At 47.8% G+C, this 19,704-nt stretch overlaps 1 protein-coding gene across 2 annotated transcripts in view; it reads right to left on the minus strand.

The window, feature by feature from the left end:
• SH2B3 (SH2B adaptor protein 3) overlaps nucleotides 1-19,704 on the minus strand; it is a 328,562-nt gene that overhangs the window by 242,232 nt on the left and 66,626 nt on the right. For both annotated transcript variants that reach the window (XM_030217335.1, XM_030217334.1), the window contains exon 2: nucleotides 7,385-8,194. In XM_030217335.1, coding sequence (XP_030073195.1) covers nucleotides 7,385-8,167 — 783 coding nt within the window. In that variant the 5' untranslated portion in view covers nucleotides 8,168-8,194. The remainder of the gene's footprint in view (nucleotides 1-7,384; nucleotides 8,195-19,704) is intronic.

A 19,704-nucleotide genomic window follows, 5' to 3' on the forward strand; every position in this document is an offset into this window, starting at 1 on the left:
CCCCCCCCCCCCCCCCCCCCAACGCTGACATACTAAGCAGCAGCTCAGCTTCTCGGCCATCGCACGACTTTCCACAGCCTCCATTTTTTTTGTTTTTGTTTTGGGGGGGGGGGGGGGGTCAAAACAAGAACCACCCGATACTGGCCGCCAGAAGGGTTTGCCTCAAAAGCGCCCGAAGCATCCCCACAAGAGCTGCTGTGCCGTTCACTCTCTTTTTTCCCAATTTTATTAAAAGGCTAAATATATACAGAAGCAGCTAACTTGCTTTCCTTTAGTCCCTCCGGACCGGCCCAGAATGTGACTGATGGGTTGTGCATGCCTTCCAGCAGGTGGAGACTTGAGAAAAAAAGAACTGACTCTAGAGAGAGCTGAATCTACTTGATAAGGGTCCTTCATCACAGGACCTTCAAGAGAAAAATCGTGTTCCTTGAGGGACAGCATCTCCTGGTCTGGTTCAGAGCCTAGATCCTCATCCAGATCCCAGAACTGGGTCTCTTAGCTGAGACACTTGTCCTTCAACAGACCGTCTACAAGAAAAAGTGGGAGAAGGGCTCGACTTATGCATAAGAAAAGCATAAATTCTGGAGGAAAATCCCCTTTAGCACTTATAGGAACAACAGGAAGAGACTCAGCCTCTCAAAGGAGAGAAGGAGCCTGCCAAGAAACAGCCTACTCAAACTACAGGAGGGGAGAGCAAAATGGCGACGTTTCCCCGCAGAAGCTGCCGAATTATCCTTTACTCCCGCTGAATCTTCCCCCACTCTGAGGCCATCAACTGCAGAACAACCAGAGAGGGACCTGCCTCCAAAGTCTCTTCCACAGCTGTGCAGAACTTACAAGCGCCGCTAGTGCCCAGCCCCCGCCGCTGACACACTGCACTGCATCTAAGCTTCTCTTTATGCCGGCAAGAGAAAGTGACTTTTTTTTTTAAGCTCTTCAGCGGCCGAACCAGGGCTGAAAGAAGATGTGAGGCAAACAGTTATGAAAGAATCACAGACAGCTGCCTTGCCCGCCTGCACTGCAGAAGTGACAAATACTTTTTTTTTTTTTTTTTTTAATAAATGCAGCTACCTCTCCCTGCCTCACCACTCTTCCCCTGAAGAGACAGAGGCTAAATATATACAGAAGCAGCGCACCTTGCTGCAATAGGGTTGACTAGAGAGGAAAGACCCAGCCCCCCCAGGTGGGATGACCCAGCCCCCCCAGGCCAACAGAGATCCCCACGGACCTCAGCCGCTAGAGACAGGTTCTACCTTAGATGCACAGAAAGAAGCTTGTACTAGTTACTAAACATTTTCTGGGGGTTTTGTTTGTTTTTATCTAGCTGACAAAGAGAAAAGCTAGCCAAAAGTAGGGAGGGCTCACCACATTCCTGCTGGAGACCGGGAATACTAGATCTTTCTCTAGCTGGCAAGGGCTCTTATCGGCTCTCACTCTACAGTCAGAATTCGCAGTCTTCACCTGCTGGAAGGCGTGCACAACCCACCAGTCACTTTCTAGGCCGGTCCGGAAGGAAGCTAAGAAGTTTGCTTTTTTATATTTTTATTCTGCCAATCACTAGCCTACAATTCCTCCTTTAAACTCCAATGTTTAAGTTCCCACAGCACAAAGTAAACTAATGTTCATATTGTCATATTTAGCAGCACTCCACTGGAGGGATTAGAGGAGATTGCCCCCTTAATCCCCTAGTGGTTGATGTGTCCCAACTGCCACCCTCACGCCAAAAAGCAAAAACTGGCAATGGATATGAAGCTCTACAACAATTTGGGGAAAATAAAATATTTTCTAAAATGGATGACAAACGTTTATGTTCTGGCACCCAAATGGTTGTGTTATGTGCACGTGTTGACCCATTTATATTTTAGATGTTTATGATTCTAAAATGGATGCTATCACATGGAAGTGTTGCATAAACATAATTTTCACCATATATTTTAACACAACAGAAACCTGGCTGTGCCCTGATGACTCTGCTTCAGTCGAAGCCCTGTGCCATGGCGGTTATCTATTTTCACATACTCCTCGCCCTGCTGGTCGCGGGGGCGGTGTTGGACTACTACTCTCTCCCTCCTCCAGATTTCAACCCCTTCTTCCACCTCAATCTCACTGTTTTTCCTCCTTTGAAGTCCACTCTATCCGCCTTTTCTCTCCTCTGCCTCTTCGAATAGCGGTCATTTATCGTCCCCCTGGTAAGTCCCTTTCATCCTCTCTCAGTGACTTTGATGCCTGGCTTGCCTTCTTCCATGATCCTTCCCCACCCCCACCCCCACCCCCTCTCATCCTTGGTGACTAATATTCCTGCTAATGATCCTTCCAACTCTTATATTTCCAAGTTACTCGCTTTAACGTCCTCCTCTAATCTCCAACTACGCTCCACCTCCCCCACTCATCAAAATGGTCACCGTCTTGATCTCATCTTCTCCTCCAACTGTTCACCCTCTAGTTTCCTTGCCTCTGATCTTCCCCTCTCTGATCACCAGTGCTTTTTTTGTGCCGGTACGCAACAGTACGGCGTACCGGCACCTTTTTTCTGGGGCTCCCCTGCTCGCTCCCTGCTGTTTGCACCGATCCCTGCCTCGTAAAACTTATTTTTTCGCGAACCGGCAGACTGAAGAAATAAAACAAACAGCTGACAGGCTTGCCTCCTTCGATCGCGTCGGCCGCTTCCTTTCCCTGTATTCTGAGCGTGCCCCGCCCTCCTCTGATGTCATTTCCTTTCCTCGAGGGCGGGACGCGCTCAGAATGCAGGGAAAGGAAGCGGCCGACGCGATCGAAGGAGGCAAGCCTGTCAGCTGTTTGTTTTATTTCTTCAGTCTGCCGGCTCGTGAAAAAATAAGTTTTACGAGGCAGGGAGCGAGCAGGGGAGGATGAGCAAGTGGGGCTGGGGGTGTGTGTGTGTGTGGCCAAGTGGGCTGGGGGTATGTGTGTATGGGCAAATGGGGCTGGGGTTTGAATGATCTCAGGTGGAGGCTGGGGCGAGTCACTGGACATTGAAGGGAGGGGGAGGATAGGGGGCAAAAGAGAATCGTTGGACATGGAGGGGATGGGATAGTAGGGCAGGGGAGAGAGGAGAATGGAGAATTGCTGGACATGGATGGAAGAAGAAGGCAGGGAAGAGAGAATTGCTGGACTTGGATAGGAGAGGAGGGCAGAGGAGAGAGGAGAATCACTGGACATGGGAGGGGAGGGGAGAGGAGACATGCTGGACATGTATGGAGGGGAGGGAAGATAGGAAGGAGATGCACATGGATGGGATGGCAGGAGAAATGCTGGAAATGGATGGAGAGGAGAGCAGAGCAGGAGATAGAGGAGAATTGCTGGACATGGATGGATGGAGGGGTTGGCGGGGAGAGAGGAGAAATGCTGGACATGGATGGATGGAGGGGTTGGCGGGGAGAGAGGAGAAATGCTGGACATGGAAGAAGAAAGGAGGAAAGTAAAGAAATAAATGGAAAGGAAGCCCTGGAAACGGAGTTAAGAGAACAGATAGAGAGCAGCAGAATCAGACACAGACCAGTATGGATAGAAAACAGTCACCAGACAACAAAGGTAGAAAAAAATTATTTTATTTTCATTTTAGTGTTTGGAATTTGTCCAATTTGAGAATTTACAACTGTTGTCTTATTTTGCACTGGGTATACTGGAGCTGTAACATCTTACAGAAATGATTTATAATGAAAAAAAATCACAAGTTATTGTTTTTCTCCTATACTAGTTAGTATATTTTCAATGATGTCTGTTTATATGCGCCATGGCTGATATAAGGGGTGTGGCTAATGTGGGTATGGCTATCATAGGGGTGGAGTCATATGTGGTGACCCCGCCCATGAGTACCAGCACCTTTTTTTCTACAAAAAATGCACTGCTGATCACCATCTTATAACTTTCACACTTAAATCTCCTCCCTCCCAGTCCCGTCCTCTCTTATCTAATTTATCTAGGAATCTTCATGATATTGACCATTCATCTCTATCCTCCCATGTTTCAAACCTCCTCTCTACTGTGGCACCATCCACGTCTGTCAACGAGGCTGTTTCTTCTTACAACAATATTCTATGCCTTAGACACTCTTGCACCTTTGATGACCCGCCCTATAAGGCGTACAAAACCCCAACCTTGGCTGACTTCTAATATCCGCTTCCTCTGGCGGAAATCTCGGGTCCTTGCTGATTTCTTACACTAAGTTCATGCTGACCTCCTTCCAATCTGCTCTTTTACGTGCCAAACAGGATTATTATATCCAACTGACCAACTCTCTTGGCTCTAACCCTCGACTTCTCTTCACCACATTGAACTCTCTCCTCAAGGTGCCCCCTCCCCCAACTCCCCCTTCATTATCTCCTCAGACCCTTGCTGAATTCTTTCACGACAAGGTTCAAAAGATAAACCTTGCATTCTCTACCTCACCACCTCTCCCCTCCAATAGTCCGTTCTCTCTCTCCTTCCCCTCATTCCCTTTCCTCCTTTCCTGAAGTTACTATTGAGGAAACTACACTTCTCCTTTCTTCCTCAAAATGTACCACCTGTTCCTCTGATCCCATTCCCACCCACCTTCTTAATGCCATCTCTCCTGCTCTTATTCCTTTTATCTGTCACATTCTCAACCTCTCACTTTCCACTGCGACTGTCCCTGCTGCCTTTAAACATGCTGTGGTCACACCTCTCCTTAAGAAGCCTTCACTCGACCTTTCTTGTCCCTCTAATTACCGACCCATCTCCCTCCTTCCTTTTCTCTCCAAATTACTTGAGCGTGCTGTTCACCGCCGCTGCCTTAATTTTCTCTCCTCACATGCTATTCTTGACCCACTACAATCTGGTTTTCGCCCTCTCCACTCAACCGAAACTGCGCTTACTAAAGTCACCAATGACCTATTACTGGCTAAATCCAGAGGTCAATATTCCATCCTCATTCTTCTTGATCTTTCCGCTGCTTTTGACACTGTCGATCACAGCATACTTCTCGATACCCTGTCCTCACTTGGATTCCAGGGCTCTGTCCTTTCCTGGTTCTCTTCCTACCTCTCCCTCCGCACCTTTAGTGTTCACTCTGGTGGATCCTCTTCTACTTCTATCCCTCTGCCTGTCGGCGTACCTCAGGTTTCTGTTCTTGGTCCCCTCCTCTTTTCTATCTACAATTCTTCCCATGGTTCATTAATCTCATCCCATGGCTTTTCCTACCATCTCTATGCTGATGACTCCCAAATCTACCTTTCTACCCCTGATATCTCACCATGCATCCAAACCAAAGTTTCAGCGTGCTTGTCTGACATTGCTGTCTGGATGTCTCAACGCCACCTGAAATTAAATAAGACCAAAACTGAGCTTCTCATTTTCCCCCCCAAACCCACCTCCCCGCTCCCCCCCCCCCCCTTTTTCTATTTCTGTTGATGGCTCTCATTCTCCCTGTCTCCTCAGCTCGAAACCTTGGGGTCATCTTTGACTCTTCTCTCTCCTTCTCTGCTCATATCCAGCAGATTGCCAAGACCTGTCGTTTCTTTCTTTACAACATCCGTAAAATCCGCCCCTTTCTTTCCGAGCACTCTACCAAAACCCTCATCCACACCCTTGTCACCTCTCGTTTAGACTACTGCAATCTGCTTCTTGCTGGCCTCCCACTTAGTCACCTCTCCCCTCTCCAGTCAGTTCAAAACTCTGCTGCCCGTCTCGTCTTCCGCCAGGGTCGCTTTACTCATACTACCCCTCTCCTCAAGTCGCTTCACTGGCTCCCTATCCGTTTTCGCATCCTGTTCAAACTTCTTCTACTAACCTATAAATGTACTCACTCTGCTGCTCCCCAGTATCTCTCCACACTCGTCCTTCCCTACACCCCTTCCCGTGCACTCCGCTCCATGGATAAATCCTTCTTATCTGTTCCCTTCTCCACTACTGCCAACTCCAGACTTCGCGCCTTCTGTCTCGCTGCACCCTACACCTGGAATAAACTTCCTGAGCCCCTACGTCTTGCCCCATCCTTGGCCACCTTTAAATCTAGACTGAAAGCCCACCTCTAACATTGCTTTTGACTCGTAACCACTTGTAACCACTCGCCTCCACCTACCCTCCTCTCTTCCTTCCCGTACACATTAATTGATTTGATTACTTTATTTTTTGTCTATTAGATTGTAAGCTCTTTGAGCAGGGACTGTCTTTCTTCTATGTTTGTGCAGCGCTGCGTACACCTTGTAGCGCTATAGAAATGCTAAATAGTAGTAGTAGTAACATTGGCAGATCCTGTTCTAAAATTCTAGCAGAACTTGATGTTCTCATCTGGATGCCTCGATTCAAATTTATATGTGCTTCTAAAATCCACTGCAACATGTATAACCTCTGTTCCAAAGTAGCAGCTGCATTCCTGCAGCTCAGAGCACAGAAGACAAATCTGACAACCCCTTTGAACTATGTAAGGTGCTTTGCATGTGTACAAGGCCTTTAACTGGTCAATCCCACCACCTCAGTTAGTGGTTGTGTGCATGTCTTCAAGGCACATACAACAGTTATAAAATCTGTATCAACAAAATGAACATGTGTAGAAAGCTGTCCTGCCTGGTTATGCGGGCAAGAGATTACAAAAATACAGGAAACATTTGCACTGTAGCTCTCTGGTTCCATATGCTGAAACCTAATGCTAGTTAGTTCCCAGTGAGTCCACTGCACCTTCTTTACACTCACCATACATGCATTTTCCACAATCAGTCAACAGCAGTAGGCTGAAGACTTAAGAGATGTGTCAAAACAGCAACTCACAAAAGTGGTCAAAATATTTTCCAGCAATTCAAATCTTAAGGAAACAATTAAAAAAAAAAAATGTTTAAGAAAAGCTAACACAAAACTAAGAATTTCCAAGTTTCTCCTCTTCTGATTTCATTAACCTCCTTGCATCAATAACACAACCTCTGTTCAAATTTTAGTTGGTTTTCTCCCCTCCAGTAATGCACACCAGTGCAGAAAAAAAAAAATTCTAAAACTGGAGGAAAAAAAAGAAAAAACCCCAAACAACTTCAACCACACTAGGCGCTGGCATTAAAACATCCTTGAGTTTCACCAGTAGTCCCAGCACTTCAACAGTAGTTAGGGCTTCTGAAACATGCAACTATGCTATCACCTACACCAATGCAAGCCAGCACAACAGAACCCATTTTTGTAGCTCTTTGTTCCAGAAACGATATCACAAAAACGGTCTAGAGCCGAGTTTCCAACTTGACTCTGGAGCCTCAAACAGGTCTGCTTTTCAGGGTATAGAGAGAGAATGACTGGCTGAGACATATTGGCATCCATTTGGTTTCCAACATTATGCAAACATTCAACATGGATAACCCGACTTGACCTAGTAGGTAAAGCTGTAGATTGGGTAACATTGCTCAGCATTCATCATCTGGACACCTACCTTTGGTGGGTCAAACAGCTCTAGCAGATGCTCTTCACTGTCTGATGTCCCAGCCTTCCGTAAAACCAACCGACACCTCTGCCAGAAAGTCCCACTGTCCATGCTGGCTTCATCCACCATTCCATATTTCAAATAGCCTTCTTTACGGACCTCACCAGCCTGATCACTGGAAACTGTCCAAGGCAATATCCTTCTGGGGAGGCGGCGCCACCTTGAGGATTCCACTACCTCCGAGTCCCCCTCCTTGTGCTCGGTGGGCACCGATTCTGAAGACTTCCTGCGAAATATGTTGCGTAGACTCCTTCGGAGCTGATTAAGGGAAAAGCGCATTAGTTGCCTCCCTGCCTGTGGGGAAACCCTACCTGTGAGCTCTTCTGCACTCCAGGATTTGGGCAAGCTATGGAGGCTGGTGTCAGAAGCCCTATGCTCTGTATGGCAAGTGCAGGCATTTACTTCAACTTTAGCTGCAACCGTACTTGAAGAGCCTTCGACTAGCTTTTTCCTGGTTTCTCGGTAATCCCGCACTGTATTTAGAGGCAAAAGCCTGATCTGGTCCATGACACAGCCTTCTTTCACTTCATTCCGAAAATACTGCTGAAAGAGGTCCGTGAACTGCAATGAGAAATTCTCAGCTGCAAGGATGTCATGGTGGGGATTTTTATTTGCAAATAGCCAGTACTGCTTAGCAAGCTCTTTTGCTGTTGTGATGGCATGCAGCTCGCAGAACTCATTCCAGCCCGGAGGAAATGAGGAAGTCCCTGGTTGAATAGTGTCTCCATTCATTGCAGTGACTGGACCAGTCGAAGTGCACTATGAAACAAAGAGAGGACAGTAAATGAGGGACTTTCCACACACTGTACTGCAACCATCATATTTCACAATAAGATTGGCATCAATTAACACATCAACAAAGCAGATGGAGGTTACATATTATAAACGCACTTCCAGCTAAGACAAACTACTACTTAACATTTCTAGAGCGCTACAAAATGTACGCAGCGCTGTACTAGAAACAAATGATATCTACAAAGGATTCCAATATAAGCTAAGTGCCTTAGAACTGGAGTGTGTACCACCACTTTTCTTAAACACTAAGCCAAAAAAAAAAAAAAAAAAAAAGCATAAAAGTTCTTGTAAAGCAGTAGAGCCTTCCAGGAGGATTAGCATCTCTGTTCATGTGTAAAGGCTGAACTAGCCCCCCCCCCCCCTCCATGCATGGATTTGTAGTTCCAATTGTCCCATCGATTTTCTTAAGAAAATCATAATTACAAATCCATAGATTCAGTTGGGAGAAATCATGATCAGACTGTTTTGTTGACATGAGCTGAAGTGTCCAACATTTTCTTCCAGAAGCTCTTTGAAATGGGAAGCAGCAAAACAGCTTTGAAGGTAACCCTTCCCTTCAAGACTCAGGATTACCAGTAGTCCTTCCTTTCTCTCTATAATCATACAATATAAATTTGGGGGAGAGGGGTCCTACTTGGAGGATCAGGTCAAAAGAACCCTCTTTTTGTGGTTTCATATCTGAGCCATTTTCAGTGACTGGGGATGTTCCAAATGGTACAGTCATCCTCACTATGTAATATTACTTTACCATTAGGGAAACAAATTCCTGCATTAAATTCATCCCCACTATGTAGTATTACTTTCCCATTAGGGAAACAAATCTTCGCATTAAATTTATGCAGCTATTAGATAAGAGGTCGACAAAAGGGCAATGTCATACTACTTTATAAGATGTGTTTGGTGGTGCAAAAATGAATTCTACAATATTGGATATTCTCTGAATCCCTGAATTTCTGGTACTGGAACTCCAGTTATTAGTTACTTGGGAGGCTAGAGATGCAAGGGACTCAACCAAGCGTAAAAAGCATATTTTGATGATTTGGGAGCCTTCCTTATTTGCAAACTCTCCACCCAATGGGAGATCACAGTGGGTGAAGCTTGTGCTGAACCTTGATTCATGGTACTGTTCATGCCTGCTTTTTCCATTTTAAGATAATTTGTTAGTTGAATACAACACTGGATTCAGCTGACTTAGTGAACATAGCATGTTTGATAACTAGCTGCTTGGATAATGCCAATACTGTTGATTTAGCCTCCTAAATAAAATATATCCAAAGCCTACAGCTGGTTCAGATTTTGACAGAGTGCATTATAGCCACTCCCATACCCAAAAATCTACACTGGTTTCATAGGTGTAATTTGAGGCGGGCATAGGGGGGGGATGAAGCGGGCACCCCCCAAATGTTGGTGCTAATGCTGAATTACTCCCCCTACTTCCATTACCCATATGATTTCTTTACTCCACCCCCTGAACAGGGGGAGAAAAAACAAAAAAAGGTAAGCAGGCAAGCTTGACCTATGGAGAAATTATATCTTACCTGATCATTTTCTTTTTAGTCAGCAACACTGTTCTGAACCAATGGATTATCCTTCCCTACCAGAAGGTGGAGATAGAGAAAAAGGAATTCTTTGCCACTACCACCAGCATAAACAGAGACACTCCCTGGAATAATCCAGTATGCATCTGCCCATGCTCCATCAACCACTGCAGCTACGATGATAATCAAGCAAGCAAAACACCACAGAGTAGCACTCGCTACCCTGCATATAGCATATATATCATGGGAACCTATATAGCTGCCAATCATAAGATGAAGGTTTGGTTGTTTTTCCTTTTTTTTTTTTTTTTTTGAAGCACTAAAAAAGGATGCAGAAAGCACATCCAGAACCCCAGGTGAAGGTCTTCCAAGGCCAGGTCATATCTATGATGCTAACGAAAATAAAATTCAGGTAAGTTTTTCGCCTTTCTTAGAATCAGCTGCACTGTTCTGAACCAATGGGATGTACCAAATCAGATCTACTGGGCAGGGGAAGACAAGCCCCCCCCCCCCCCCCCCAAATGACAGCTCTGACAAAATCCAAGTGGGCTCTGGCCAGCATGTCCAATCTGTTGTGCTTAGCAAAGGAATTGTGTGATGACCAAGTTGTTATCTGCAGATCTCCTCAGGGATACTGCCTAGGCCTCTGCCCAAGGAAGTGGCCTGAGCCCTAGTAGAGTGGGCTTTGAGCCCCTGGATGATTCATGCTGATGTAAGCGGACTCAATAGCTGCCTTAATCCACTTCGCAAAGGAGGCCTTCAAGGCCATCTGGTCCTTCCAAGGGCCATGGAAAGTTTTATAAAAAAAAAAAAAAAAAAAAAAGGTGGTCAGAGACACAGAAACTCATTAGTCTCTTTGAGGTACTTCAGCAATGTCCTCCAGACATCCAGCTTGTGTAGCCTCACACCCTCCGGCAAAGATCCCTGCGCCACTATGGAGGACAAACAAATCTCCTGCTTTGCATGAAATTGAGATCATTTTCAGAAGAAAGGACACAGAATCCTCTGAGAAAGGAATAGAGATAAGGATCCCAACATGACAGGACCTGCAACTCGGAAACAATTCCAGCAAAAGTGATGGCCACCAAAAACACTATCTTGAGGGTAAGGTCCTTGCTGGAAGCCAAGCACAGGGGATAAAACAGGACCTTGGTCAGCACCCAGACAACCAAATTAGGGTCCCAAAACAGAATGGAAGGTCAAAGGGGATACAGATACACCACCCCATTCAGAAACTGGAGCTACCTCTCTAAGCAAAACCAGAGAGATGTTTTTCCCCTTCCTTCAAAGGCTGGGCAACGCAGCAACCTGGACCCCCCAGGGAGCTCAAGGCCAGCCCCTGTTCCAGTCCCTGCTGCAGAAAACCCAAAATATCAGGAACCTGAGCCCTCCAGGGAGATAGGGACCATTCCCCGCACCTGGATTCAAACACATGCCAGATCTTGACATACACCAGGGATGTTGAGGACTTCCTGGAGTGAAGCAAGATAGAAAGCACTGTGGGGGAAACCCGGCACTTCTCTAATCATCATCCCTCAATAGCCATACTGTAAGCCAAAATGTGATCCAGACCCTCCTCCTCTACCAGCCCTTGTGGAGCAGACCCCGACTCCTAGGTAGTGGAAGCAGGACTTCCACCAGCAGACACCAGATATCCACATACCACGGTCTGTGAGACCAATGTGATGCCACTACCAAGACCAAATGAGGATGATACACAATCCTGCACATCAAGTGACCAATGAGATGTCATTGGGGACCTGCACCCCTAAGGCAAGACCCTGCAGGACCAAGCCAAAGCCTCACACAGTGGCACTACAAAGCGAGACTGAGGGCAGCATGGCCATGCTGAGCCCAACCAGGTATGGCCCTGAGACTGACCTGGGAGTGGTCATTAGGTTCAACCACACTGTACAGCCGCAGCCAGCAGAGCAGGGAACTAGACCATGGACACAAGACAGTAGCACTGTCAGCTCAACCTACCATCTGCTAAAGGAAGAGAAAAATACTGGATTGTTCCAGGGAGCACTCCTGCTTATGCTGGTGATGTCACTGGCAGCATTCAGTTTTCTCTACCTCCACCTGCTGGTAGGAAGGGATAGGAGAAATTAGGCCTTACCTGCTAATTTGCTTTCCTTTAGTCCCTCCGGACCAGCCCAGAATGTGACTGATGGGTTGTGCACGCCTTTCAGCAGGTGGAGACTGAGAAGAAAAAACACCACCACCACCACCACCACACAACTGTGACTCTAGCAAGAGCCAATAAGATCCCTTGCCAGCTAGAGAAAGATCCAGTAACAAAGTGCCAAAGCAGAAAGAAGCTAACCAATCGTCTGTGCATCCTAAAGCCTGAACAGCTACCAGCACCTTGCCAACACAGGGTACGTGCCACAGAAAAAATAATGTTCTCATAACCATAGAAATATGGCTTGAAGTTTTTTTTTTTTGTATTTGAAACCGTAAACAAGCAACTCAGTTCCCCAGAAACAACCAGTAACAATTCCCGAACAAAACTGAATATCTGAAGGGAGGGATCTGGGCCGGTCCGGAGGGACTAAAGGAAAGCACATTAGCAGGTAAGGCCTAATTTCTCCTTCCTTAGCAGACCAGCCCAGAATGTGAGGGTAGTACCAAAGCAGTAAGATCACGGGAGGGACCCTAGCAGCCCCGCCGTCAAAACCTGCGCCCCGAAATCCGCTTGCTGACATCTGAATACATCCAAATGATAATGGGTCATTCCATGTCAAGTGGTCTGGTGGTCCCTGCGCAACCATCATGGATTTTGATGAAATTTTCTGTGAACATTCATAAATGTCCCCAATGAACATTGGTAAAGTTTTACGTTCGCCGATGTAATACTTGCTGAGATATAGTAATCTGTTTGACCCCATACTGCAGCCTTCTATGGTACGACTTCGAGATTTCAGCAACTTTGAGACACTATCTCCAGCAATATTTTGTTGAGAGAAACAAAATTTGGCCATCTTGTACAACTTTATGTGCTCTATTAAACAAAATAAAAAATTCTTCATGAGCGATTTCCATGAAGAAAAACTTGGAGCAAACTTGGTCCGAAAAATTTGCGGCACAAAAGTAAAGTTTGTCTTTTTATATCTCTGGAATTAAAGGTGTGATAAACGTGAAACTTTGCACACAACAACGTATCAACACAAGGTTTTCAAATATAAAATTTCATTTTTCTAATATTTTCCATTAGTTCACAAATTGAGAGTAAAGTTGATGATTTTTGCAAAAACACCAAAAATAGGGTATTTTTAGCCCACTTTTACAAAAAAGACCTGAAAACTTTTTTTAATCATTTTCATTAGAAAGAGCATGTTTCAAACCCCTTAAAAAAGTAGGGTTGTTTTTTCATCGCTGGCATATAAGGCCCTAGAAATAGGGACAAAGTTGAGGACGTTGTTATTGCATGCTGCTATCGCAACATCACATGCACTCCACTCCATACTGAGCCAGGCCGCAGGGAGCCACGTGAGTCTGCGTTGATAATCCTGGGACATTGGAGACCATCATTGAAGCAGAGCAATCTGCAGAGGTCTCAAGTGTGCTCTCGCCCATGGCACTACCTCCAAAGTGGCTGCCATCGACCCCAGCAGCTGGACAAAGTCCCAAGCTCACGGGCGAGGCATCCACAGGAGCAGACGGACCTGATTCTGAAGCTTGCACCGCCTTTGTTCGGGTAGAAAGACAAACCCCGAGGCTGTGTCGAACTGGACCCCGAAATATTAGAGAGAGAGGAGGTCAGGTGACTTTTGGGTATATTGATGACCCAGCCCAGAGATTGCAGTACTGAGACCACTCTGGATGTGGCCAGACTACTTTCATCTGCCGAATCCGCTCTGATGAGCCAGTCGTTGAGGTATGGGTGAACCCGGATACCCTCTCGCCTGAGAAAGGCAGCTAACCTTGGAAAAAGTGCAGGGAGTTGTGGCGAGGCCAAAAGGCAAGGACCGAAACTGGAAATGTTTTCCCAACACCGCAAACAGGAGAAACCGTTGATGTGGAGGCCAAATAGGAATGTGCAAGTAAGCTTCTTTTAGGTCCAGAGACGTTGAGATATTATCCTGGCTGTACTGCCGCAATGACGGAGCGCAGGGTTTCCATGCGAAAATGTCACACTCTTAGTGCCTCGTTGACTGACCTTAAGTCGAGGATCGGTTGGAAAGACCCGCCTTTCCGAGGCACCACAAAGTAAATGGAGTACCGACCGCAACCGCGTTCGGCGGGAGGCACAGGGATTACTGCTCCAAGGTGCAACAAGACTTGTAAGGTCTCCTCTATCGCCGCCCGTTTGACGGTAGTACCGCATCGAGACTCCACAAACACGTCTCACCGGGGTGCTGAATTCCAATCGGTAACCTTCTCTGATCAGGTCCAGGACCCACTGATCAGACGTAATCTTGGTCCATTCCTCTAGAAAGAGGGAAAGACGTCCTCCTACTGCAGGAATCGAGGAATGGACAGGTGCCCCGTCATTGAGGGGGCCGCTTCTGAACTCCAGGCCTTGAACCGGCCGCTGCGGGATGCTTGTCTGAGCGAAAGGAGTTCCTCTGTTGAAAACGGGCATGTTGAGAAACCCCAGCAGAGCACCCCAGGCAATAACTGCGAGCTTCACGGAAGCAAGGTCTGGAAGAGGAGGGCCACACAGAACCCTTGGAAGGCGGCCTCGGCCTATCCTCGGGTAAGTGCTGGGGCTTAGGGTCCCCCAGGTCTTTCACAATCTTCTCCAGCTCCTCTCCAAATAACAGGTGGCCCCAAAAGGGAAGCTTCACCAGCCTGTGCTTAGAGGCCATGTCAGCCGCCAGATGCCGTAGCCATAGAAGGCAGTGGGCCACAACCGCCACAGACATCTGTTTAGCCGAAGCTCTGACCAGATCATAGAGGGAGTCAGCCAAAAATGACAGGGCTGACTCCATCCGCAGTGCAACCTCAGCAAGGGACTCCGCACCATCCGCGGGCTGTTCTACTGTCTGTTGTAACCAAGGAAGGCAGGCCCGGGCAGCAAAGGAACTGCAAATAGACGCTCTTAAGGCCAGGCCCGAGATTTCAAATGATTTCAATGCGGATTCAAGCCACCGGTCCCGTATGTCTTTCAGGGCAACCTCTCCCTCTACGAGGAGGGTGGTCCTCTTAGTCACTGCCGTGACCAAGGTGTCCACTTTAGGCATCCTCACTTAGACAGTAAAGCTGTCCCATAGCCCAGGCCACTTTCAAAGGCCCTTCGGGTTCAGACCACTGAGCTGAAATAAGCTCTTGGATGGAGTCATGCACAGGAAAGGCTCGAGCAGGCTTCTTAGTACTCGCCATCCTCGGATTACCAGAGGAGGCCTCGCCCTTGACAGGATCATTATCACTTGAGAAGGCCTGCTAGGCGTCAGAAATGAGTGCTGGCAGCTCACTGCGGTGGAAAATCCTCACCACATTGGGATCATCCAGATCCAGTGGCAAACCAGCACTTTCCTCTGGCTCTTCAGACCAGGAGGCCCTGCCAGAACCCTCAGAATCCACACCGCCCGACCACAGGTGAGAAAAGGGAAGTGCACCACTCTCCGACGGGGAATTTACCCGTCTATGCTTTGCGTCCTTCCAACGCTCGGAGGAATCAGCCAGCCCCGAACCATCAACACCCGGGGGGAAACCAGGTAGCAGCGCAGTGTCAGACACGTGCGGCAGAGCTCTTTTCAGCATGAATGCTTTATGAATTAAAAGCACAAACTCCGGGGAGAAAAAAAATCACCCTGACCCTCCGTCTCCGAATCAGGAGAAACGGGAACAGGTGCTCCTCTGGTAGCCTCTAACCGAGGCGTCCCCCTGCACTCAGAATTTTTGCCAGGAGTTGATCAAGCTACGTCCACACCTGCTGGGAGATAGAGAAATAATGAAGGCAGATGGAGCTAGCTGTCCATAGGGCACTATGGGTTTTCAGTGTTCTCTATCTCCACCTGCTGGTAGGTGGACATAACCCATCAGTTAATGGATTCATCTGCTGCTGCTGACAAGGAAGGGAGGATTGCTTGCACCCCTACTCGGCTCTTAACCTATTACAATTGCCTGAGGTGAGGGGCAGGAGGAAGAGCGAATGCTACATACCTGTAGAAGGTATTCTCCGAGGACAGCAGGCTGATTGTTCTCACTGATGGGCGACGTCCACGGCAGCCCCTCCAATCGGAACACTTTCTAGCAAAGTCCTTTGCTAGTCCTCGTGCGCCGATGTGCACCGCGCATGCGCGGCCGTCTTCCCGCCCGAACCGGCTCGTGCCGGCCAGTCTCATATGTAGCAAGACAACGAGAAGGGAAGACACAACTCCAAAGGGAAGGCGGGCGGGTTTGTGAGAACAATCAGCCTGCTGTCCTCGGAGAATACCTTCTACAGGTATGTAGCATTCGCTTTCTCCAAGGACAAGCAGGCTGCTTGTTCTCACTGATGGGGTATCCCTAGCCCCCAGGCTCACTCAAAACAACAACCATGGTCAATTGGGCCTCGCAACGGCGAGGACATAACTGAGATTGACCTAAAAAATTTACCAACTAACTGAGAGTGCAGCCTGGAACAGAACAAACATGGGCCTAGGGGGGTGGAGTTGGATTCTAAACCCCGAACAGATTCTGAAGCACTGACTGCCCGAACCGACTGTCGCGTCGGGTATCCTGCTGCAGGCAGTAATGAGATGTGAATGTGTGGACAGATGACCACGTCGCAGCTTTGCAAATCTCTTCAATAGTGGCTGACTTCAAGTGGGCTACCGACGCAGCTATGGCTCTAACATTATGAGCCGTGACATGACCCTCAAGAGCCAGCCCAGCCTGGGCGTAAGTGAAGGAAATGCAATCTGCTAGCCAATTGGATATGGTGCGTTTTCCCACAGCCACTCCCCTCCTGTTGGGATCAAAAGAAACAAACAATTGGGCGGACTGTCTGTTGGGCTGTGTCCGCTCCAGATAGAAGGCCAATGCTCTCTTGCAGTCCAATGTGTGCAGCTGACGTTCAGCAGGGCAGGAATGAGGACGGGGAAAGAATGTTGGCAAGACAATTGACTGGTTCAGATGGAACTCCGACACAACCTTTGGCAAGAACTTAGGGTGAGTGCGGAGGACTACTCTGTTATGATGAAATTTGGTGTAAGGGGCCTGGGCTACCAGGGCCTGAAGCTCACTGACTCTACGAGCTGAAGTAACTGCCACCAAGAAAATGACCTTCCAGGTCAAGTACTTCAGATGGCAGGAATTCAGTGGCTCAAAAGGAGGTTTCATCAGCTGGGTGAGAAAGACATTGAGACACTGTAGGAGGCTTGACAGGGGACTTTGACAAAAGCAAACCTCTCATGAAGCGAACAACTAAAGGCTGTCCTGAGATCGGCTTACCTTCCACATGGTAATGGTATGCACTGATTGCACTAAGGTGAACCCTTACAGAGTTGGTCTTGAGACCAGACTCAGACAAGTGCAGAAGGTATTCAAGCAGGCTCTGTGTAGGACAAGAGCGAGGATCTAGGGCCTTGCTGTCACACCAGACGGCAAACCTCCTCCATAGAAAGAAGTAACTCCTCTTAGTGGAATCTTTCCTGGAAGCAAGCAAGATGCGGGAGACACCCTCTGACAGACCCAAAGAGGCAAAGTCTACGCTCTCAACATCCAGGCCGTGAGTGCCAGGGACCGGAGGCTAGGATGCAGAAGCGCCTCTTCGTCCTGTGTGATGAGGGTCGGAAAACACTCCAATCTCCACGGTTCTTCGGAGGACAACTCCAGAAGAAGAGGGAACCAGATCTGATGTGGCCAAAAAGGAGCAATCAGAATCATGGTGCCTCGGTCTTACATAAGTACATAAGTACATAAGTAGTGCCATACTGGGAAAGACCAAAGGTCCATCTAGCCCAGCATCCTGTCACCGACAGTGGCCAATCCAGGTCAAGGGCACCTGGCACGCTCCCCAAACGTAAAAACATTCCAGACAAGTTATACCTAAAAATGCGGAATTTTTCCAAGTCCATTTAATAGCGGTCTATGGACTTGTCCTTTAGGAATCTATCTAACCCCTTTTTAAACTCCGTCAAGCTAACCGCCCGTACCACGTTCTCCGGCAACAAATTCCAGAGTCTAATTACACGTTGGGTGAAGAAAAATTTTCTCCGATTCGTTTTAAATTTACCACACTGTAGCTTCAACTCATGCCCTCTAGTCCTAGTATTTTTGGATAGCGTGAACAGTCGCTTCACATCCACCCGATCCATTCCACTCATTATTTTATACACTTCTATCATATCTCCCCTCAGCCGTCTCTTCTCCAAGCTGAAAAGCCCTAGCCTTCTCAGCCTCTCTTCGTAGGAAAGTCGTCCCATCCCCACTATCATTTTCGTCGCCCTTCGCTGTACCTTTTCTAATTCTACTATATCTTTTTTGAGATACGGAGACCAGTACTGAACACAATACTCCAGGTGCGGTCGCACCATGGAGCGATACAACGGCATTATAACATCCGCACACCTGGACTCCATACCCTTCCTAATAACACCCAACATTCTATTCGCTTTCCTAGCCGCAGCAGCACACTGAGCAGAAGGTTTCAGCGTATCATCGACGACGACACCCAGATCCCTTTCTTGATCCGTAACTCCTAACGCGGAACCTTGCAAGACGTAGCTATAATTCGGGTTCCTCTTACCCACATGCATCACTTTGCACTTGTCAACATTGAACTTCATCTGCCACTTGCACGCCCATTCTCCCAGTCTCGCAAGGTCCTCCTGTAATCGTTCACATTCCTCCTGCGACTTGACGACCCTGAATAATTTTGTGTCATCGGCGAATTTAATTACCTCACTAGTTATTCCCATCTCTAGGTCATTTATAAATACATTAAAAAGCAACGGACCCAGCACAGACCCCTGCGGGACCCCACTAACTACCCTCCTCCACTGAGAATACTGGCCACGCAATCCTACTCTCTGCTTCCTATCTTTCAACCAGTTCTTAATCCATAATAATACCCTACCTCCGATTCCATGACTCTGCAATTTCTTCAGGAGTCTTTCGTGCGGCACTTTGTCAAACGCCTTCTGAAAATCCAGATATACAATATCAACCGGCTCCCCATTGTCCACATGTTTGCTTACCCACCAGAGGTATGGGAGGTATGGGAGGATAAGCATACAGCAGACCCTCCCCCCAGTCCAGGAGGAAGGCATCCGATGCCAGTCTGCCGTGGGCCAGAAGCCTGGAACAGAACTGAGGGACTTTGTGGTTGGCTCGAGATGCAAAGAGATCTACCAAGGGGGTGCCCCACACCTGGAAGATCTGTCGCACTAGACGGGAATTGAGCGACCACTCGTGAGGTTGCATAATCCTGCTCAACCTGTCGGCCAGACTGTTGTTTACGCCTGCCAGATATGTGGCTTGGAGCACCATGCCGTGACAGCGAGCCCAGAGCCACATGCTGACGGCTTCCTGACACAGGGGGCGAGATCCGGTGCCCCCCTGCTTGTTGACGTAATACATGGCAACCTGGTTGTCTGTCTGAATTTGGATAATTTGGTGGGACAGCCGATCTCTGAAAGCCTTCAGAGCGTTCCAGATCGCTCGTAACTCCAGAAGATTGATCTGCAGATCGCGTTCCTGGAGGGACCAGCTTCCTTGGGTGTGAAGCCCATCGACATGAGCTCCCCACCCCAGGAGAGACGCATCCGTGGTCAGCACTTTTTGTGGCTGAGGAATTTGGAAAGGACGTCCCAGAGTCAAATTGGACCAAATCGTCCACCAATACAGGGATTTGAGAAAACTCGTGGACAGGTGGATCACGTCTTCTAGATCCCCAGCAGCCTGAAACCACTGGGAAGCTAGGGTCCATTGAGCAGATCTCATGTGAAGGCGGGCCATGGGAGTCACATGAACTGTGGAGGCCATGTGGCCCAGCAATCTCAA

This window comes from Microcaecilia unicolor, chromosome 11, assembly GCF_901765095.1.
Source record: "Microcaecilia unicolor chromosome 11, aMicUni1.1, whole genome shotgun sequence".
NCBI classification, from domain to species: domain Eukaryota; kingdom Metazoa; phylum Chordata; class Amphibia; order Gymnophiona; family Siphonopidae; genus Microcaecilia; species Microcaecilia unicolor.